Raw genomic sequence first — 24,448 nt, 5'->3', positions numbered from 1 at the left:
CCTTTAAATATATAATGAAGAACCTTTAAAGGAAGCTCCAGACAAGACTTCAGTGTAGTATTAACAAAATCTGGTTCTATTCAAATTCAAATGCAAAAAAAGTTTATTGTCAATTCTTATAGGAAACATATGAAGATTTTTGAAATTATGTTTCTCACTCCAATAATAAATGTAAAAGTCCACATGTTCTTCGCGGAGACGCAGATTCCTGCTTCCTGTGCACCTGGTGGATAGAGAGAGAAGAGAGTTCAGCATCCTAACAGCCTGCTGGATGAAACTGTTAGTCTGGTGGTGTGGGAGGCTCCTGTAGGCTGAACAGAGTGTGAGCAGGGTGACTTCCATCACTCACAATTGTATATTCTGTACAGTTGCAATTTTATACAATTCTATAATTGCTTTATAGAGTTTTAAATTGCAAATTAACCAAAAAAGGATGCCAATTTGGGCTAACGTTATTAACGCTTGTATTGCTGAGTTTCAGATGATATCACCGCATACTGCAGGGCAAAGGTCCCATATTACACTGTTTTCTTATCTGCGTTCTGATATTGTTTCCTCATCACAACATACCCGGAGTTGTGTTTTGTTTCATTCACACATGTTTAACACACTAACCCATATTTAGGCATGCTCTTTAATACAGGAAGTGCTCCACTGCGTTTCTAAACTCTAAGCACTAAATAAATATAGTCACATTTTTATATAGCGCTTTTCCACCTTCAATGCATCCAAAGTGCTTTACCACAAGGAACCACTCACCCATTCACACACCAGTGTATGCGGGTTAAGTGTCTTGCCCAAGGACACAACAACAGCATTCATCAGTGGGTCAGTCCAGGAATTACCGAATCGCTATTAAATTAAACGTAAAATGTAGCTGTTACCTTGAAAAATAACACTTCACGTCAAGGCGGAACAAAACATTTTGAGCTTTGGTGGAGATGTAGACAGATGTGTGAATGAAGCAAAACACAACTCCAGGTTTGTTTTTGGGGAGATAGTAACATTATAACATGACTTAAAGGTCACAAGAGTCAGTTTAGTGTAATATAGGAGCTTTAATAAAGATTGGAGCAGCTAAAATGAAAATTGTTCAAATACAGATTGTTATAATACAGCAAGTTCTTGGGTCTAGTCTCTAATACAAATGATCAGCTTCAATATTTGTGAATTTTTGATTTTTTATGGCAAAATACAACGTAGTCTCTCACCCCATCTGGAAGTATGGCATCATCACATTCTCGAATCTGAAAACTACCAATTAATGTGGAAAAGAATGTGTTAAATTATCCACAACAAAATACACACACTTTATTGTACAACATGATTCCTGGTAGTTTGAATTGCTTCAGTGTACTTATTTGTTTTCTAGTCTGTAACCTATTTTCTCATGATGATAATTAGGTATTTGATCATAATCAAATTTAAACCTTGATTTGATCATAAAAACAGTACAATGTGATTTTCAGCATCTTACTTTGGAGTAGTACTTTCTTTCATATTTCCATGTGGTTTTATATCTGTGTAGTTCCTCAGTGGTCCAGATAGGTTCCATAGTGGTCCTTCTGCAGCAGTGGATGAAGTACTCGATGTGGTTACTTAAGTAAAAGCGTAAAAACCAGAGCAAATAAATAAATAAATAAATAAAAATAAACTTACTCCAGTAAAAGTAAACGTATCACTCAAGTACCCGTTTAAAATCGTACTTAAAGAGTAAAAAGTAACAGTATTTTGTGCAGATTCTGAGGTCTAATGTAGTGGTTTTGATACAGATTTGTGCAAAATTTCAACCAAAAACAGAAGAATGTGATTTCCAACAGTAAATCATAGAACTTTCTACTTTCTTCTATCACCATGTGGCCTTATATCTGTGTAATCCCTCAGTGGTCCATGGGCAGTGGTGGAAGAAGTACTTGATTTTGTTACTTAAGTAAAAGTACAGATACCAGAGCAAGAGCAAAAGCAAAAAAAAATATAATAATCTACTTAAGCAAAATTATTAAAGTACCCGTTTAAAAATGCCCTTAAAAAGTAAAAAGTAAAAGTGTTTTGTACAGATTTTAAGGTCTTATAAGGCTTAAAATGTTAATGTTTTTTGCTACTGATTTGTGCAATTTTGTTCAGTAGAAACAATTTAATCATTTTTTTAAGCTGGTTTTATTTGTATATTTTTATTTGCTTAATAAAACTAACCCCTCAACCTTTTCAGTTCAATAAAAATACTTTTACTTTTAAGTCCTGTTGAAAAATGTAGTGAAGTAGAAAGTAAAAACACCTGCTCTCAAATATGTGAAGTAAAGTAAAAAGTATCCACGTTAAAATCCACCTACGTAAAGTACACATCCCTAAAATGTATACTAAAGTACAGTACTTTACTACTTTTACTTTGTTACATTCCCCCATCGTCCGTTGTGTGCTTTTATACTTTCTGATACTTTGATTCTAAAGCTATTCAGAAAAGGTTCATTCCCATCCTGCAAATGTGACTTTTTAGTATCAATACCATCTCAAATGAGTATCTAGTTTCGATATCAGTTTAAATATCGATTTCCATGCATTTTTCGATACTTTTGACAACCCTAGTGGTGACCAAAATGTCCTTACAACCCCTCCGATCACTCCTAACACTTTCGCACATGCAGTATTAAAACAGGCAAGATGTGAAAGTGTCTTGCCCACAGACACAGCAAATAACAACCGCCTGAATCCGAGTGACCACCCATGCTTTCTCCAATCCCTCTCCATCAGACTTTAACACAAGTATTTTCCCAAAAACATGTTTCTGTTTTTATTGCACAGAACTGGAAACTTCAGTCAGGCTTGCTCTTTGATCGCTGTTGAGTTGTGTGGGAAAAAATACAAGTACCCAACCCTATCACGGCGTATGAATATTTATGATACCCTTAAGAGTAAATAGTACTGTCCCGACTTTTTACTCTGCCCCATAAGACGTAAAACAGAAGACGTACTCATGTATTTTCTATATTCTGTGTTTTAATGTTGTTTCCTCGTCACAAACAGACCTGGAGGTGTGTTTTGTTTCATTCGTGCACGTTTAACACACAAACACCGCAGATTTAGCATTTCTTCTCTCAAACTGAACAGTCATGTGGTAATACAGGAAGTGCTCCACTGTGTTTTTAAACTCCACACACCTTCACTAGAGTCATTAGGATGATTTCAGCTCCAGAATTGCCAATCTGTATGAAACAAAAGGTAAAATGTGGCTGTTAACTTGAATACTACCTCCTCATGACATCACAAGATGGAACAGAGCATTTTGAGCTTTGGAGATGTAGACAGATTACTAATCACACATCAGACATGTGTGAATGAAACAAAACACAACTCCAGGTCTGTTTTTGAGGAGGTAACAACAGTAAAGCTCACAGGTGTCAGTTTTGTATAATATTAGACCTTTAAATATCACAGATTGTGCTTGAGCTTGTTATAACAGTTAAAATGTACAACACCCGTGGATCATTATATTATTTTTTACACATTTTCAATCACAGTAATCATCTAAAACCAAAGATGCAGTGCTCAATAGGAACTGACGAGGCCGTAAACATCATCACGACTCAAAGTCGGTGTTACAGATTTGTTGGGGCTGGTGTGTTAATGGCTCATACCGAGAATGCCACAGAAAGCCGCTTCTCTGCACACAGACACACAGGCATCTGCGCAGACACCTGTCCCAGGGCCTCTGGGGGGCACTGTCTAAATAAAATGTAAACATTCTTCTGTGGCTTCCTTTCTGCCCTGTCTGAAGTGGAGATGTGAATTTGCATACTCGCCTGCACTAAAGAAAAGCAGTGAAAGACATCTGTCTGTGACCAGTGTTGGGAAGGTGACTTTTAAAATGTATTCCCCTACAGATTACAGATTACACACCCCAGAATGTAGTTTGTAACGTAATCCATTAAATTACTTAAAATGAGTAACGTACCATTACTTGATCCTGAAAATGTAGCAACCGCATCCTGAAATTCTGAAGTTTGTTGTCTTCAAATTGTCTGAGCCCAAGTCTCCATGAATAAGCAACTGTTTGCTGTAGAGAAACAAAGACCATGATATCTTAATATAAGAGGTTTTGTTTGATAAAAGACGGGAGAAGAATTTCCAAGATACAAATGCACTGCTGCTTCCACTTGTGTGACTGACACCGCCAACTTTAACATGACGTTTCCATCGCTCTTACTGTCGCGTTCTGTTTGGGTTTCCGGCAATGAGTGGAATTACCGAAATAAAAAAATAAATAAATGGGATGTAGCACAAAATGTGAAAACAGGAAAATACCGCCTTGTAATCCACTTATTTCAGCAAAGTAACTGTAATCCAATTACCACTCATTGAAACAGTAACTGTAACGGAATACAGTTACTCATAATTTGTACTCTGATTACGTAACTCCAGTACATGTGATCCGTTACTCCCCAACACTGTCTGCGACTCACAAAGAGTATATTGTGTCTGCATTGGAGTTAAGGCAAACGGGCCGTGATCAGTCTGGAGCAACACACTTATCGCATTCACACTCAAACGAGCTGACATGCCTGTTTTACCTCATATGTACCTCTGGGGTGATTTAATATTGTGAAACTCACTCAAAATAAACATGGATACCGCGTTTAAAACCAAATATTAGGTTTATTAAAGCTGGGTCCTTGCAAGGCCACGCCCACAACGGCCCATGTTGACATATCACCACCGCCAGATCCATAACACCGGCAACTCATCTGCACATGGATATCTGCACATCACGCTAGCGAGCAGTGATTTTATATTTTTTTTTCATACCTACGCCAGTGTAATAATATGTGTAATAATATATCAGTGATTGAGAAAATCAAATAAAGAGCAGTGCGTACAGCTGAGATCACACCTCCAGGGAATGTTCATGACAGCAGCTGTAAAGTGCATATTCTTGACTGCAGTGTTGTTTTGTTGTTTTGTTGTTTGCAGGTGGAACCAGCTGGACCTGGCCATCGTGCTGCTGTCCATCATGGGCATCACGCTGGAGGAGATCGAGGTGAACGCGTCTCTGCCCATCAACCCCACCATCATCAGGATCATGAGGGTGCTGAGGATCGCACGAGGTCTCACATAATACTACCTTACTACCTTTTTGTTCGGACTGGTTTAGATATACAAGATTTGTTTTGCTTGCTTTGTCTAGAATGTTTCACAGTATAGATTAAAACTATCACGAGGGAGACGATTGTAGAATGATTGTGTTTTTGAGCAACAGAAATGCCTGTAATGAATAAATGCTATATGTATATGTTTAAAGGCATACTATGGAACATTCCAGGTAAAGCACAAACATCTTCTTGGAGACAAATTACCGTATTTTCTGCACTATAGGGCGCTCTGGATTATAAGACGCACTGTCATTGAATGGTCTATTTTCAAACTTTTTTCACATATAAACCGCACCGGACTACTATAAGTGATATTAAATGAAACACAGCAGTTAGATAAGTCAGTCAAACTTTATTTAACGCGTTTACAATAACTCTCAACTTTGTTCAATTGTAACACGTAAAAATACTGTATGAGAGCGCTAAATTGTTAGCATATTCACAATAACTCATAATTGATGAGGAGAAAATTCAGTTTGTCGACTGGACAAAAGTTAGTTTGGTGGAAGACATTTCACAGCTCATCCAAGCTGCTTTTGTCCAGTCGACAAACTGAATTTTCTCCTCATGGATTCTACCTGGACGACTGAGGGATTCTTCACACATAACTCATAATTGTTCAAACAGTTGGGTGATTACGGAGTCCAGCACGCCCACATCCCTCTCGTCGTGATCCGAGTCAGTGTGGTTACTGTTCCCTGGCAGTTCAGTGATGATTTTGGTCTTGGTGAAAGTTCGGACCACAGTTGATACTGATCCTTAGCCCAGGCGTCCACGATCCATCAGCAGATCGGCGTTGTCTCTCTGTCTTGGTGAATGTGTGTTCTCCTTCTCTCATCCACTGCTCCCACACAGCTCACACTTTCACTTTATAACAGCCTTGAGTTTAAAGTCGGCGTTGTAAGCGTGTCTCTTGACAGGTGCATTTTGATATTAAAAGGAATCACAGTATGTATTACTCCTGATGCTCCTGATTACGGGAGCTGTAATGCTGCAAGTGGTGCGGCTTTGTAGTTTACTAAAGTCGAACTAAAACACTCAAATAAATTCATATATAAGGCGCTCTGGATTATAAGGCGCGCAGTCGTTTTTTGATTAAATTAAAGGCTTTTAAGTGCGCCCTATAGTGCAGAAAATATGGAAGGTAACGGACTCTTACCCAGAAAAGTTGCACAGTGCATTTTTAACATTACAGGTTTGGATGAGTTTCCAATTTTGACCCAAAATGGTTGGATAGAACTTGTTGTAGATATAAATGATAGTTTTACACCAGTCAAGAAACAATTTGTCAGGAAAAGGTGAAAAAATATGCAGAAAATTAGAGGAAGTAGAGTTCTATTTTCACACCAGGGAGAATTCTGTCCAAAGGTTCAGCACAGTTTAAGCAAGAAACATTTTTTTTCCAAACTTTAAACAGGATTTCAACAAATTAAAGCTATTTTCTTATATTTTTATTTGTCACCTAATGTTCACAGGAATTATTATATGAGTTTTAGCCCAGTGTATGACATGGTCGCTAGGAAACAGTGACGTCGTAAAACCTTTAAATGTGACGAGCCTAACTGTGTTTTAGTAAAATTAACTTTAAAATGTGCTTTATAAACTTCACTCTTATTTCCAATCAGAAATTTAGGTGAAACGAAACACCCTAGAATCAAAATAGTCCCACAATCTGGAATAATTTTGAATCAAGTTGAACCTTTGATGGAAAATATTGGTGGAAAAAATGATCAGAACAAGGAAGAGGTTGACACTGAGTGAACTAGACCCGTGACAAAGTGGACCGAGCCAGGAATAAATGATCAGAGAGAAGAGCGGCGGCCGTGATGGATACGCCTCACCTGAAAATAGCAATGAAGTCATGAAGAAGCTGCTGATGAAGGAGAGAAGAAGAAAAAAGGAGAGCAGCTGTAGTTTAGTGAGGTTTAAAAGGTTTATAAGGTTTATACAGTCTTGGTTTAAGCCTGGTTCAGTCCAGGGTCAGTCCTGGTTTAGACCTGGTTCAGTCGTGGTTTAGTCCTGGTTTAGTCCTGGTTTAGACCTGGTTTAGACCTGGTTTAGACCTAGTTCAGTCCTGGTTCAGTTCTGGTTAGGCCTGGTTTAGACCTGGTTCAGTCCTGGTTTAGTCCTGGTTGATTCAGTCCTGGTTCAGTCCTGGTTCAGTTCTGGTTAGGCCTGGTTTAGACCTGGTTCAATACTGGTTTAGTCCTGTGTAGTCCTGGTTGATTCAGTCCTGGTTCAGTCCTGGGTTCAGTTCTCAGTTCAGTCCTGGTTTGGTCCTAGTTTAGACCTGGTTCAGTTCCTGTTCAGTACTGGTTCAGTCTTGGTTTAGTCCTCAGTCTAGTCCTGGTTGAGTTCTAGTTCAGTTCTGGTTTAGTCCTGGTTTAGTCCTGGTTTAGACCTGCATTCAGTTCTCGGTTTAGTCCTGGTTTAGACCTGGTCCAGTCCTGGTTTAGACATGGGTACAGTCCTCGGTTTAGTCCTGGTTTAGACCTGGGTTCAGTTCTGGTTCAGTCCTCGGTTTAGTCCTCTGTCTAGTCCTGGTTTAGTTCTAGTTCAGTTCTGGCTCAGTCCTGGTTTAGTCCTGGTTTAGACTTGGTTCAGACCTGGGTTCGGTCCTCAAGTTACTCCTTGTTCAATTCTGGTTTAGTCCTGGTTCAGTTCTGATTCAGTCCTGGTTTAATCGTGGTTCAGTCCTGGTTCAGTCCTGGTTCAGTCCTCGTTTTAGCACACACACATTAGCCACACTTCAAGGTCTCTTTTGTCACAGTTCTGTTCTAAACATTTGTGCGTTTTGTGTTTGTGTCCCACAGTGCTGAAGCTGCTCAAAATGGCCGTCGGGATGAGGGCCTTGCTGGACACTGTTATGCAAGCTCTGCCTCAGGTTCGTACCTTTATCTCAACTTCATTTGTTTTGCTCAGTGTTTCTACAGCAGTTGTTTAATGCTATGTTCAGATCACGGCATCAAAAGGCACACTACCAGTCAAAAGTTTGGAAAGTTGTCTTTATTTTTACTACTTTCGACATTTTAGATACCTACGGGAGACATCAGATATAGAAATATGGAATTATGTGGTAGAAGAAAAAGTTGACTCACTCTTCTAAATATTTTTATACCTAGCAAATCTATTCATCAGCCGGTTTCACTTTGTGGAAACCATCTGACCTCGCAGCATTAGGATTTGTTTGCTTGATGGTAAGCGGATACTGTTTTTGTTTAAACAATCGCTGCTATTTTGTCGTGATGTATTTAATGTGCCGCTAACGGGGCTAACTGGTATATTAACCTTTTTCCAAATCCCGTAGGAAGAAGGACAATAACGTCTTTCCCCTTGATGAAATCCACCAAACATTCTCTTTGTTCCGGCTTTAAATCCTCGATCTCGGGACTCGTTGACAACACAGAACGTATGGCACTTCGCTGATTGGCTGGTGCCCGAACTCGCACTTCTGAGGTTCTTGCAAACCGTCTAGTGTATTCTGATTCCTGACCTTAGTCGCTGGAGAGAAATGAAATTGAGCGGAGGCACTAAGTGGCATCAGCCGCACTAAACATTGTCTACTTTGGGAAAAACAAAAAAAGGAAAAAATAAAATAAAATAGTAAATTACCTTTTTCTTTGTTACATAATTCCATACTACTTCCTATATTTGATCCATCCATCTTCCGCTTATCTGGGGCCAGGTCACGGGGGCAGCAGTCTAAGCAGGGACTCCCAGACTTCCTTCACCCAATTCCTCCATCTCCTTCGGGGGGACCCCAAGACTAGCCGAGGCTAGCCAAGAAACATAGTCCCTTCAGAGTATCCTGGGCCTCCTCCTGGTGGGACATGCCCAGAAGGAGGCATTCAGAACAGATGCCCCAGCCTCAGCTGGCTCCTCTCGATATGGAGGAGCAGCAGCTCTACTCCGAGCTCCTCCCGTGTGGCTGAGCTCCTCACCCTGTCTCTAAGGGAGCGCCCAGCCACCCTGCAGAGGAAGCTCATTTCAGCCGCTTGTATCCACGATCTTGTCCTTTCGGTCATTACCAAGAGTTCATGACCATAGGTATATCCATATATTTGATGTCCTCTGTATGTATGAAAAAAACACAAAACACGAGGATATGTCCAAACTTTTGACTGGTAGTGTATACCTGACACTTCAGAGTTGAGTTTTTACTGTAGCAATTAACATTCAAAACAACATATTTTGTTTCTGAGTGATAAAAGTTCTCAAAATGTCATCTTTAAGTAGTAAGTTGAAACCAGGGACAAAAGGGAGTCATCCCGGGAGGTGACAGGGTGCTGGGCCCAAAACTAGCCCGTATACTGTCCCGAGCTAACCCAGCTCTGAATCATTTTCTTTATGTCTTGACACAACCTGACCTGTACCCGTACACTCATACAACCTGAGTTCTGTTATGGAACTTTTTTAGATTCTTTGCAGAGTTTCAGTGGGCTGACAAAACTTCAAGTGGGAGGGCACCCACATCTCTCACCTCTTCTCCTTCCTCCATATAACCACCATGCACTTTCATTCATATAGCTTCTCCTGCATATTTTACGTTGCATATTTCACCACTTCATTTACTCTGGAGCTAGAAATCTTGCCTTGAGAGAAAAAATCGATCAATCATCCACAGAGAGCATATGCAACAACAGAGGAAAACATGATAATCCTGGACCCGAGCCCGGCCCAACCCCACAACACAGCGGGCGCGTTGGGATTAGACTGGGTTAAGACTCGAGCCAAGAATCTAAACTCTGTGAGGGAGTCATCCAGGCAGGTGAACAAGAAACCGAGTCAAAGCTTTGAACCAGTCCCTGTGTACGGGCTATCGGCCAGTACTGCAAAAATGTTTCCATGAGCTCAATGAGAGTGAAAGAGAGGCACAACCTGAGAATAGCAATGACCCGAGCGCAGGTAAACTAAGTCTAGCTGATTAATTAATGAAGACACAAGAGGTGAAGTAGAAAGGCCTAGAGGATAAGGCTCAGTGCTCCAACATTATTGCCTTGAGGTGTAAATACTGCATGGGTTTTTAAAGTGGTTAAAGTCTTCTGGTACGATATCACACTTTTCCCCGAACAACATACCAGTGATTCGTTTTGGCCAAAAATGCAAGTGGTCATACAGACAGGTGAAGGAGTAAGGTATTCCAACATGCCGCTATTTACACATTGACGTCTAATTGTAAGAGTAGCGGCATAAACATTATTTTTCAAGCATCCCATTACTTCGACTTTTTTTTTTTTTTTTTCCATTGTCGGAGTAGTGGCACTTTACTGTTTTTCAAACATTCCGCTTGTCCGACATGAATAATAATAATAATAATAATATGTTATTATGCTTTGTGCTCCTGAATATCATAAGATGCTTGGGCCGGTGCATAGCGATAGTAAAGTACGAGGATACAACAAGGACACAAGGATGTTTATGTACCATATTTTTCGAACTATAAGGTGCACCGGATTATAAGGCACAATATCAATAATGTTGAATTCTCTCATCTATTTTCATAAGTCGCACCGGATTATAAGGCACAATATCAATAATGTTGAATTCTCTCATCTATTTTCATAAGTCGCACCGGATTATAAGGCGCATTAAGTGAAACAAATGGATGACACTTGAGACTGATCCCTTAGCCCAGGCATCCACGATTCATCGGCAGATCATGATGTAATTCGCCCGTTAATGTGAATGTGGGTGGATCATTTATGTTTGTGTTTTTATTTCCTACAAGGACGACTCAAATATACACTGAGTAATAATGTGTTTAATGCAGCTTTGTGCACATTTGTTTACGTTTTACAGAAACGAAACTTAAAACCACATGGCTCATTTGCATAGACCACAAGCACTGAAAAAAACAACTCCTTGTGCCGCTGATGTGCTCAGCTTCTGTCAGACTAAAGGACACGACTCAGTGGTATATGTGCGTCTTTGTAGTTTACCAAAGTCATGCCAAAACATTTTGACAGATTTTTGAGTGCTGTGTACCACATAAAATCAGTTCGAGGTCAGTAAACACAACCAGAATTAATACATAAGGTGCACCAGATTATAAGGTGCACTATCAATTTTGGAGAAAATTTAAATGACCTTAAGTCTGCCTTATAGTCCAAAAAATACGGTATGTAAGTATGACATGTAGTGAAATTTCATTTAAGTTGGCTACTGTGTGTGTTGGTTTTGTGTGAAGAACAGAGAGAAACGTGCCCGGGTAGACTATCTCAGCTCTGGAAAAAAAAAAAAACGTCTCAAAATAGTGATACTAAAAAGTGTCGGAAGACCGGTATGTCTAAATAGAGGCATGTCGGAATAGGCGATGGACCCCAAGGGGTAAGAGGGTCGTCTTGGCAGGTTGCTGAGTGACTAGTATTCACAGCAAGGTCCAGTTTTGACTCCCGGGTATTTCTGTGTGTGGTTTGCATGTTTCTCCCTTCATCAAGGTCAAATCCTCCAGCTAAGATAGTCCTGACCAAGCTCAAGATTTTGAAGCGGGTCCACTGTACAGCAGCAGCTCACTGCTCCTGACAGGTTTCCCCAACAACACTGAAGGATGGGTCGAATAAAAAGTAAAGCAGACCTTAATCTTACACCTTATGAGGGAGTCATCATCACAGGCGAAGGAATCATCTAGTGGTGAGGAAGTTTTTCAGGCTGATGAAGGGGGAAAGGGGTTGAGGGAGTCATTCTGGCAGGTGACAGAGGGAGTCAACCTGTCAGTTAAGAAAGTCACCAAGGCAGTTGAGGAGGTGAGGAAGTCATGAAAGGGTGAAGAGGCGAGGGAGTGATCCAAGAAACTAAAAGGAATTGAGAAATCGGGCAAGCAGGTGAAGCAGTGAGAGAGTCATCCCGGCAGGTGAAGCTGTCATGTACATTGTCGTATCGGCAGGTGAAGAGGTCAGGGAGTTCTCAAGTCACGAGAAGGAGCCATCTAGGCAGGACGGCAACAAATAGCAAAGTCTACGTGAGTTCAATAAGAGTGAGAAAGGGACAGCTCGAGAATAGCAATGAACTGAGCACAGGTAAACGAAATCTATCTGATTAAGTGATGAAGACATAAGAGGTGAAGTAGAAAGAACAAGAAGACAGGGCTGAGTGCTCCAGCGTTAATGCTTCTAGGTGTGAAGATTCAATTAGTCTTTGCACCGTTTAAACTCTGAAACACGCTAAACATTATTCCTACGATGGTTTACATTCTTGATTTGTATTTTGGCAGAGCGGTTAAATTCAATTTGTGCTATTGTGACATTTCTAGTGGAGGGTCTGCCACCTGCTTGTCTCCATGGAGATTTATTGGTTTGCCTAGAATGTTCCACAGCATGGCATTAAGTTTATCTATCTCACAAGGACACAAACATACTACACTACCTGGCCACTTTCACAAGTTACAGGTCAGATCTGTAGAGAAGGAAGCCATCGCTGTTAGACTGTATATGAAATAAGAACATTTTAAAGCTGCTGTACTTCGATTTTACATTTTTAAAAACGTGAAAAATAGAACTAGTTCATTTTAAATAGTTTGCAATGGTCCAAAGTTCTTCCTCACTTACCTTATGCATTCTGAGCAACCTAATTACTCACCACGATGAGTTTATAAGTGTTTTTCACAAGTCTCAGAGACCAGAGAAGAGTTTGGCTTAAATAGCATGCTAAGAGTGCATTTCCAGATTTTCGGACAATAACAAGACCAGTATTTTGCTCAACTACATGGAAAAAAAAAAATCACACCATTTTAACGCAATGCTGTAAAACGTTTCAAAGGCAAAGCAATATGATCGTCATGGAGATGCATGTGGCAGACCCTTACAAAGAAGAAAAGTTATGCAGTGCACCTTTAAGTGCTATTTATGTCAGGGTATAATTATTCCAGGGGGGATAAAATCCATTATAATGCAAAATCCTTTATAATGTCACTCCCTTCCCAGACTGTCATGATAATCTACATCTCGTCCTTCTCCTGCAAAATGTTCGGCTGGTCCGGGCTGTTGTTGGCTCCCAGGAGGGCCCCTCTAACTCTGGGGACCGGTGTTTGCATAACCGGAGCCCCTGCGGAGTTGAGAGCGGGAGTCTATCTGCAGGTTTTGTTTTTGAAGGCTGGTGGGTGGATTTCAGAAGTCGGTTACGCGTTGTCAAATTGAAGCGGATTCGGCAGTGTTCGGGGGGAGAGGTGTTGCAACAGTCTTTCATATATCTTTCCTTTTGAACCGCCATCATTAATCTCAGCAGTAGTGGAGACCGAAAAAGAAAATGTTAAGTATTAATGCTGTAGCTAGCAGCCATTGGATATGGCATTTCTGATGCCATAGAATTTGAAGTTTAACCTCAAACCAGGCAGCATCTTGACAATATCGATATATGAGTCACAATATAACTTGAAATTGCAAACGTGAAATTATAAAATGCTATAGAACTCACAGGAACAGGACACACATGTGCTCTTGGGCTTGGTGAATGTTCACTCTATTCCCTACTTACTGCACTGTTTAGGGGTCATGCTATTTTTAGTGGTGTCCGAATGAATGTCCAGTTGGTGAAAAAGTAGTGCACTCAAAATTTCCCACAGTGCACCTTGAAAAGTAGTGGGCATTAGCAGTCTCTAGAGCGGTCAATATAGACCACAATGCATTGCGAGCGTCAGAAAAACAGCGGTGTACAGCGACAGGTGTTAAACTGAACACAACCCCACTAAATAAAAACAGATAAAAGCACTGGTTCATGGCTCTGTTGATCCTGATTCTGAATCAAACACTCTTAAATAAAGCCTTATGTTGTAAAGGTGCTGGCATTAATAGATCGATAATTTCCACATTTCAAACAAAAAGCAAATAATCCAGTCTGTTTATGTGAAATCTACTGTGACAAAAACTCATATGATTATTATTAGTCCATAAACACTTGTGTCAATCTGATCTGATCATGATTTACCACAGGTTTTATCAGAGTTTATCTGACTTTTTCCACGTAGACGAGAGAATCAAGTAATCTAAATGTAGTGAAATGTGTGTCCAAATCTCTCTGTGAGTGAGTGCACTGTAGAGGGCGCTAATGAGTGCAGAACAATGTAGTGAATGAGGGGTTAGGGGCTAGGGTGGACATTCGGACACAGAACACAGGATATATGGCTCTTTGCTGATTGACTGGTGCCCGGACTCACACTTCGGGGTTCTTCGAGTGTATTCTGATTCCTGACCTAGTCGCTGGAGAGAAATTAAATTGAACTGAGGCACTAGTCCAGGGGTGGGCAAACTTTTTGGCTCACGGGCCACATAGGGTCCTAAAATTTGCCTGAAGGGCCGGACAGGACACACGACATGACGTGTTAAGAGCTCAGCTGCAATTATAATCGTATTTACGCTTACGTAGGAAGCGCACTACAATATTGCCACGAAATATCCAGAATACACATAAATCAACAGATCCACTCCACTATGCAGCACAGACGAAGGAGACTTGCAAGGAATTAGGTTTTACTAAGAAATAGAACCAACTCCACGAAGTCACATGTTATTCAACAAGACTCTCAAGAAGTTCTTGTGTTTGAGTTTTACCAGCTCAAAATGGCAGCAGTGCAAAGTTATTTCTTGAACACCACTACTTCACTCATGGTCCGAATAACTCCTGTGAGAACTCTTTCCCATAAAGCATTGTGGCCAACAAAATATGCCGCACCTCAATGTATATATATATATATATATATATATATATATATATATATATATATATATATATATATATATATATATATATTATATATATATATATATATGTATATGTATGTATATATATATATATGTATATATGTGTATATATATATATATATATATATATATATATATATATATATATAGTGCGCCATTTACTGGGAAACGCCGGAAATGCATGAAAAATAAAACAACAAGGTTTATTATTGTAATTTATTCCAGTTTGGCGGGCCGGATTAAAAGGTTTAAAGGGCCGCATATGACCCCTGGGTCGTAGTTTGCCCACCCCTGCACTAGTCCAAGTAAGAGTCAGGTTTGTGGAAATGCAAGCCCACATACCCCTAAGGAAGCAAGTTTTTCGGTATAATAAAAACGAAACAATACAACAAACAAAACAAAGCATTTATTTTACTTTCATTTTAGTCTATTTGTGACTAAAAAGTTACATACTTTGGCTTTAAATACTGTATGCCTATGGGATCCTGTATGAGCATCTGCTGTTTTTAACTTATACTTTCATTTGGCTGTATTTTTAATGTCCACTCAGTGCCTAATGTATTTTAAGTTAAACGTACATTATGTAACTTTTTGGTTGGAGGTCCTGCTTGTTGTCACATGGTTGTTTCTATGGAGATGTCATTGCTCTGCCTGTAATGTTCCACAGTATGACATTAAACAGCTCTACCTTACATTTATTCAGTTACAGGTGGTTTTATAGCTCAAAAACACCTCGAAAAACTGATATTCTGACTGTGAGTGGGGTCGTCTCTCCACAGATCTGACCTGTAACTTGGTCTAGTTTCATCTCCATGAAGTTAGAAAGGTTTAAAGCCATACTGTGAAACATTCCGCACAAAGCAATAACATGGAGAAAACCGTTTGACGGACCCTCCACCAGAAAAGTTACACAATGCACTTTTTAAAAATCTGACATTCTACAAAAAAAGTTAACATGTTTTAGATGTTCTTGTCTTTTTTTGCCGGTTTTCCCACTTCTGACCCTTTTATATAAATATGGTGTGTGCATTTGATCTTTCTGACTCGCGTGTGTTGTGTGTTGCAGGTGGGGAATCTGGGACTCCTCTTTATGCTCCTCTTCTTCATCTTCGCGGCGCTGGGAGTGGAGCTGTTCGGGGACTTGAGTAAGCATGCTCCAGTTTGGTTCAAAGTGCCACCGTTACGCAACAGTGAGCAAGAAAGAAGTACTGCGTTTTAAATAGATCGTGTACTGACTAATATACTGTGTACACTGTCGAAAGTTTGGACACATTTTTTTTCTTTTAAAGGGGCCAGAGAACACTACTTTCTAATCTTTGTTTTAATGTTGTCTCTTCGTCACATCCAAAACTTCATATATTTAGGCGTTTTTGAGAGTTTTTCTTTCAAACAAAAAAACCCGTTATGCAATTTGAACAAAGAAATAATGATTGGAATGAGGCAATTTTAGGGTTGTACAAAATCAGTACCTACACAGCAAAAAGTGAATTGTTGAAACTGAGTCTCACAGAGTTGATTTTAACATTGTGTCGAATCTGTTCTAGAGATAATTTAATGTTTTTGGAAATGTTATTTAAGTAACTCTGGACCAAGTTCCTGTTTAACCCCCAAATCAAGAGTTATATTAATGTTTTGAGAGTAAATGGATAACATTTTGTAGGGTTATCCTGATTTAGCAAAACAAGACACAGAGATATGTTTTATTTTTACACTTTATTTTGGGGAGAAGTAACTACAACTGTGTACAAGTGTAAATTAAGGTACACTTAAAAAAAAAAAACACACACACACACACATTGAGTGCATGTAAAACTTTTATTTTCTTTAAAACAATATAAAAGATGAAATTCTGTACAAAACTGGTTCAAACTGGTCTTGAACACGGGAGTTTGAAGTGTTGGGAGGTGGCAAATTAACACCAAGAGAAGTTGAATTAACACTAAGGGAAGATAAATTAACACGAAGGGAAGTTGAATTAACTCTAGGGGAAGTTGAATTAACTCTAGGGGAAGTTGAATTAACTCTAGAGGAAGTTGAATTAACACTAGTTGAAGATGAATTTACTTCAGCCATATCAACTCTGTAAAATAACCGCAACTCAAATCCCCATTTAACGTTCAAATAGTTAAAATAACGCTTTTTGTGTTAAAAACAACTTTTGAATGATTTTACCCTGAAATTTTAACCATCCAGTTTTTGCTGTGTAGATACTAATAGAGACTGACACGAATACCAAAACTGGACGTTTATTTACGCTGGAAAAATGACGAAAGTCAACGTTACTGAATAGTTTAGGTTGCCTTCAAAAAAAGTTTAAATGTGCACTGCATAACTTTTCAGGTTGGGGCTCCTCACCATGGAGATGCTATTACTTTGTCTGTAATGTTCCACAGTGTGGTGTTACACTAATATAAGATGCATTTCTTCAATTCTGGGTGTTTTTATTGCTCAAAAATACACTTAAAAACATGCATTCTTATTGTGAGTGGGGTCGCCTCTTCACAGATCTCACCTGTAAAGTGGCCTGGTGACGTCTTCTGCCTACTTCTATGGAGATTGAAAAGTTTAATGCTATATCTTGGAATACTGGAGTTAAAGCAATAACATCTCCATGGAGACAAGTCCTCTACCAGAAAAGTTTCACAGTGTGCCATTAAATGACCTAGTTCCTAATACATAAATATACATAAATTCGATCAGTATCAAGAGTTTAGTGTTTTTTTCTTTCAAAATTGAGAATGAAATTTAGTGCATGTGAGAATTTTAGTATTTCACCAACACTAACACTGAATAAAGGTGCATTGTGCAACTTTTCTGGTTGAGGGTCCATCAAACGCTTTTCTCCATGGAGATATTATTGCTTTGTCTGAAATGCATCACAGTATGGCATTAAACCTTTCCATCTGCACGGAGACCAAACCAGACCAAATTACAGGTCAGATCTGTGGAGTGGCAACCCTGCTCAGAGTCTGAATGTTTGTTTTTCTAGGTATGTTTGAGCTATAAAACCACCTGTAATTGAATAAATGTAAGGTAGAGCTGTTTAAAGTCACACTGTGGAACATTCCAGGCAGAGCAATGACATATCTATTAAAAAGAAAGTGACGTACCGTCAAACAGAAAGTTACATAGCACACATGTAACATATTTAAACATATATATGACATTATGAAGTGACACCAAGCGTGCTCTGAAGACGCAGGATTACCTCAACATCTTTTAAACGTTTGGTTAGGTGTTGCCGTGCTACCAAACACAAACAATACTTTATTAATCCCAAAGAATCCAACATTAAATGTAACCTGCTGATTTCTTCTCCACAGTCTGTGACGAGCTCCACCCGTGTGAAGGCCTCGGTCGCTACGCCACCTTCAAGAACTTCGGCATGGCCTTCCTGCTGCTCTTCAGGGTCTCCACTGGGGACAACTGGAACGGCATTATGAAGGTATGATAGGAAAAGAAATATTTAAAGTGTTAGATAGATATTAGAGTAACAGTAAAAGACATTAGACATTTTGACTAATACAGAGAGTGTAAACGTCAAGGTTGAGAGGGGGTGACGACAAAAAGCAGAAGAGATATAAGAGGGTAAGGGCGAGAGGGAAAACACAATAAAGCAAAGCTCCTTCTTTTCCTTTTCTTTCATTACCCCCTTTTTCCTTCATTATTTGTATTTGTATCATGTAACTTTTTGTAGATTGTCTGTCATCTGTTTGTCTCCATGAAAATGTTTTTGTTTTGCTTGGAATGCTCCACAGTGGCACAAAATAAGTAATTGAATAAACTCAAAATACCTCTGAGATGATTTAATAAAATGATACGCACTCAAAAAAACACAAACACAAACATTTCTAAGTTTAATTTTAAGTTTTAATTTGATTAAAAATGGGTCCTTGCAGTTTTTCTTCATCGCTGATTTTTTCTTTTATTTGTACCAAAATGACTACACAACGCTGCCGAATTCTACACGCATCACTGATTGAAAAAATTTAATTGTAGAAGGAAGTTAGTACTAATAAGTGATTAAAGATTACTCCAATATGAACGAATCACTCCAAAAACAACTTCCGGAGGGTAAATGAGAAGGGGAAACAACTATTACATGATTAAAAGCTCTGAAAAGTCCATTTTGCATAATAGGTCTCCTTTAAAATAACATCTGCTTGCACTGAAATGAGTAAAACCAGCTCGAATTAGCAAGATTCCTCAAACACGGGTAGATGAAACAAAACACAGCTTACAGTATGCTGTTAAAAACACAAGAGTATAGCTTAAAGGTGCACTGTGTAACTTTTGGTTGGGGGTCCATGTTTCTATGGATGTGTCATTGCTCTGCATGGAATGTTCCACACTGTGACATTAAACAGCTCTGCCTTACATTTATTCAGTTACAGGTGGGTCAGTCCATGTGAAATCAGCCGCCCTCCCCTATGAGCCATCTCAGATTTGGCTGAAATTTTTTCAAAAAATTTCTAAAATACTAAATGAAAGAATCTCAAATTTTAGCTCAATCCCTCGAGTCACTCCAGAGTTATGGCCCGATGAAATTTTGGGGCCATGCTCACTTTTTGAGATTTTGGGGGCCCACAGTGCCCCCCTTAATAAATATACCCAATATTTGACACCAGATTCAGAATCTATGACCAAGAATCTACAATAATACACATTTTCAGCTTTCTAGCTCTATTTTTTATGAAGTTATGGTCTCTCAAACATGCTTATAAATTAAGGCTTCAGGAAAAGTGAGCATGGCTCCAAAATTTCAACAGGCCATAACTCAGGAACAACTCAAGGGATTGAGCTAAAATTTGACATTCTTTCATTTGGTGATTTTAGAAATTGTTTTATTTTTTTTTCAGCCAAATCTTAGATGGCTCTTTGGGAGATTCCTTGAAATCCGATGATTTTATACACTGTAAACCTGAATAAGTTACCAGAACTGCAACAAACTGAGGCAATTGATTACTTCAATTATTTTAAGTTGATGAACTTAAAAGTCACAATCTTCCAGAACTTAAAATGTTAGATGGTTTACTACTTGTATCTTTTGATAACAGCTGAATTAAAAGTGCTCATTTAGCTCAACTCAAATATTTGCAGTCAGAGTTTTGAAACCACTGGAATAATTTAAATAATTTTCAATTTTATATGTAATCCATGATTTTTGTATACACATTGTACACACAATCCAATATATATATAGTAGGTGTATCTACACACATTATAATATACATATAAACACATCATACATATATTAGATTATACACACTGTAGGAGGAGGATTTTAACCCAGGTCACCCATGTCCCATTTGAAAGTCAGGGGGATTTACTAATCTAATCCATATTATATAATATGTATATAGTTTAATAATACACACATACTTACATACATTACACATTTTAGTATACACATAGTACATTATACACATTACTTAATTTTTTTAAACTATTTAATTCTACTAAGTTGTATCTCATCTATGTTTTTAAATTATGCTCACTTACTCAAAATAGTTCCTTTTAATCAAAAAATATTAGTTAAAATTACTCAAAAAGAAGAACATGTTACAGCAACTTGACAGAATAAAGTTAGAAGGACTATTTCTAAAACTCTGAGTATACACAACTTAATCTATTTAATTATGTTTGGGTTTACAGTGCGGTTAAAATGCTGAGAAAAATAGGGATTAGGGTTCAGGTTATTCTGACTGTGAGCGGAGTCGCCTCTCCACAGATCTGACCTGTCACTTGGTCTGGTTTGGTTTCCATGAAGATAGAACGATTTAATGCCATTCTGTGAGACATTCCAGACAAAGTAATAACATCTCCACGGAGAAAAGCATTTGACGGACCCTCCGCCAGAAAATTTACCCAATGCACTTTTTAAAAACCCAAAACCGTGACCTGATCATTTCATTTCTCGTCATGGACTGGTTCTCCTGGTTCTCACTATAGCTCAGTTTGAAAAGCACCAGCGTACTTACCATATGGCTACTTTGCTCCGCTAATGTCCCTGTAGCATCTCCATAACATGTCTGGCACAGTTTGGCCCTGACAGATGGCCACATTCAAACTGCATGTGTGTTATGATTGATAGTGTGTTTAGTCTAATGGCTTATGACAGTAATTTTGCAGCATCTGTGTACTTGACATCACATGACACTAATATAAACCAGGAAAACAAAATGTACGCTGACATGAGTCGATTAGTGAGTAGATAAACTGCTTAGATGAAAGTGATTTGACCCCGGTGAGCAGGGACAACAGTGGACGACTATAGAATTACTAAAGAAAGATATTACTGTTATTGAAATGACTATAAATGAACATGGGGTCTTGACTAAACCTTTCACTCAAAGTACCACCTCAGAAAATGTTTGGCCTTCTGACTTCCAGACAAAAGATAGGTACAATTTACATCCAAGGAACACATTTTTTCTAATCTTTAAAATGGAGCAACACACTAAATCACATATTTTATTTTTTTTTTTTTTTTTTTTGCTACTGAACTATGTATATGGTGTTTGAAAAGCATTGTCTACTGTTATACTTTATTAGAAGCAAAAGGTAAAACATAACACTGGACTATATTACATTATATTGTTGTCACAAAACAAAACCCATATTCAGATACTAATCAATACTAAAGCTAGTATTGAAACTAGATACTCAGTACCAGAGGTGGGGTTTGCAAGTTGTGATTTGGACTCGAGTCAGACTTGAGGCACTATTTTTAGGACTTGAGACTTGACTTGAGTCCTGTGCCTTGAGAAGACTTGATAGTTGATGAATAGCTGATGAATACTTTCCTCTTTACAGGTGCTTAATTTTACCGAACAAACTGGAGCATGTCCCTCCCATTTCTTTATTTGTTACTTTGGATGTAACTGAAGTACTGTGATATAGTATCCTCAAAAGTACTACAGTAATATACAGTATAATCGAGGAAACTACTCAGAACCTGAACCTGAGCCTTCCATTTCATGACAAAATAACTGATATTAAGCACTTTTAAATCTTAATTCTTTCTGTTTTAATTAACTGTTCTACAACTCTTATATAAATAATCATATATAAATATACCATGATTTTTAAGTACAATTTAGCTTTAAAGTCATATAAATTATAAAACCAAAGCTATATTTGGTACTTTGGTTTAAAGACTTGAAATGACTTGAAGCTCAAAGCAGACGACTTGGACATGACTTTCCTGTCTTTGACTTGGGACTTGACTCAGACTTGAGGTCAAAGACTTGAGATTTACTTGAGACTTGCGAAACAACAACTTGGTCCCGCCTCTGCTCAAAACACAAAAAACAAAAAACTTTCTTAAAAAGTTGGTCAGCAAAGAACCAGTTAAACCACCACATGACAATAAAATGACATAGACCTGAATGAAAAGAGTGTATGTATATACATGTATTATTTGTATTATCTTGAGAATACAAATACATCGCCACTGCAATTTTAAGTACTATGTGACATCACACTCGACTGCCGTGATGTGGTTATGGCTGGAGTTTTGGTATTTTGTCCCACTTTAAACATTGATTTCACTAAATAAAGTGGTTTTGATATATTTGTATCTGGCAAAAAATAATGACATTTTCTTATGTTAAACCAGGACACGCTCCGGGACTGCGCCCACGACACCAGCACCTGCTACAACACCGTGGTCTCCCCCATCTACTTCGTCTCCTTCGTCCTGACCGCCCAGTTCGTCCTGGTCAACGTGGTCATCGCCGTCCTCATGAAACATCTGGAGGAGAGCAACAAGGAGGCCAAGGAGGAGGCGGAGATGGAGGGAGAACTGGACATGGAGATACACAACGAAGCCATAGGAGGAGGAGGAGGCGGAGGAGGAGGGGGAGACGTTGGCTGCCGGTCGCCCCAGCTTATGCCTCTCGGGCTGGGTTTGGAGAGGTCCGGCAGCGGCGGGTCACCCTGGAGGTCTGGAGGAAGTGGAGGAGGAGGAGGTGGAGGAGGACGAGGCAGCGCAGGAGGGCACAGAGATTCGCTCGTCCCGGAGATCACCAGAGACTGTGAGAAGATTGAGGAGACCTGTGCAGATACGGAGCCACAATATGAGGTGAGTGATGGGTTTGTGTCGGTCATGTTCTTTGGGGAACCACCGGAATTTTGGAGGCTAATATTCATTTTGAGTCCTGTCACCGGTGAATCTCCCAGAGTTTAGATGCGCGTGATTGACAGGTGGAATATCCAATCATGGACCCACAAATATTGCTGCTTGCAAGGAAAAAAATACAATAAAAAAACAATCAGAGAGGACTGAAATATATGAATTTAAGCAGAACTAATAAATGAAGCGCGAAACTGTTCATCTGAGTTGAGAGAAGTTTGGTTTTGTCCTAAATTATGGTGACCAATGAGCTTCTTTGTTTCACTTGCGCCACTGAAATAAATAAATCTGACTGGACGATGGAGGGACCACACTGAAATCCCTCTGTATAAAAATCCAGACAAATATCAGTCTGGATTTACCAAGTGGTCTGAAACTATTGCAGCATTTATGATAAGCATGTTCTGCTCACAAGTAACATTCAAAGCTGATTCTGCCATTAAAATGTCAATTATCTTATCACGTGATTGTGTTTTGGAAATGAGAGTCCAGGCTTTCAAATGATCCCCAAAATGTCCAGCTGTTGTCGGCCACGTTGGCAAAGGCTGTTTCCACACTAATGGGACTGGGATATTCCATTTTGTGAAAATTCAAAATGCTTTGCCCATTGAGTTTTGCCCAAATCTGTCTTGCATTGATTCACTTGCAGGTGTTAAAAAATAAATTATAAAAAAAATCTGACCTGTAAACTTAACCCTGCATCACCTGCTAGTCTCAAGGGTCAATTTAAAACGACTTAAATGTCACACTGTGGAACATTCCAGTCCAAATTTTAACATTTAATTGATTAAAAGGCCCAAATGACGCTATTTTCTGATCTACTTTACGTTATCGTGTCGTTCCCTCATCACAAACAGACCTGGAGTTGTGTTTTGTTTCATTCACACATGTTTAACACACTTTGTTCTTCTCTTCTTCTGTCGTGGAATTGCCAATCTTTACTGAACTGTAAAAGGTAGCTGTGAACTTGTAAATGAACTGTAAATATGTAAATAGTGTATGGATGATGGCTGAAACCAAATGAGACTAGTTTTACTTTTGACTGACTTGGATTTTATTGGCATGACATCAACCTGTCCAGGGAACTGGGGATGTACCGATATCAAAATCCCTCGATATGATATTTTCACCATTTGCATCTCACAGTTCGATATTTATTGTGATATAAAACTGTGAATATTGTACTTTTTCCTTTATAAGCCTTGGAAAGCCTTTGGTACTGTTATAATATAAAGAAGATTTAGAAGTGCTTAATAACAGCTATTTCTTTATGTAGTCTGGACTAATAACACCAAAGGATCATGGTCTATGTAGTTCCCTCTGTTTTTGCTGCACCATGGTGAGGCAAGTTTATTCATACACAAAGTAATTCAAAGTGCTTTACAGAATAAGAAACATTAAAACCACAAAGAAAGACATAAAAAAAAAACACATAACTATTAATTTCAGCAAAAAAGACTTGCAAATCGATATAT

At 38.8% G+C, this 24,448-nt stretch overlaps 1 protein-coding gene across 1 annotated transcript in view; it reads left to right on the top strand.

The window, feature by feature from the left end:
- cacna1g (calcium channel, voltage-dependent, T type, alpha 1G subunit) overlaps positions 1–24,448 on the top strand; it is a 634,394-nt gene that overhangs the window by 588,022 nt on the left and 21,924 nt on the right. The window contains 5 exon segments of the mRNA XM_055150510.1: positions 4,966–5,099; positions 7,958–8,028; positions 15,903–15,981; positions 18,160–18,281; positions 22,458–22,943. Of these exon segments, the coding sequence (XP_055006485.1) occupies positions 4,966–5,099; positions 7,958–8,028; positions 15,903–15,981; positions 18,160–18,281; positions 22,458–22,943 (892 nt within the window).

The sequence above is a fragment of the Boleophthalmus pectinirostris genome, unplaced genomic scaffold (assembly GCF_026225935.1).
Source record: "Boleophthalmus pectinirostris isolate CB_2022bp ecotype Guang Dong unplaced genomic scaffold, ASM2622593v1 HiC_scaffold_14, whole genome shotgun sequence".
NCBI lineage: Eukaryota > Metazoa > Chordata > Actinopteri > Gobiiformes > Gobiidae > Boleophthalmus > Boleophthalmus pectinirostris.
This window is presented reverse-complemented; position numbering and strand designations above follow the sequence as displayed.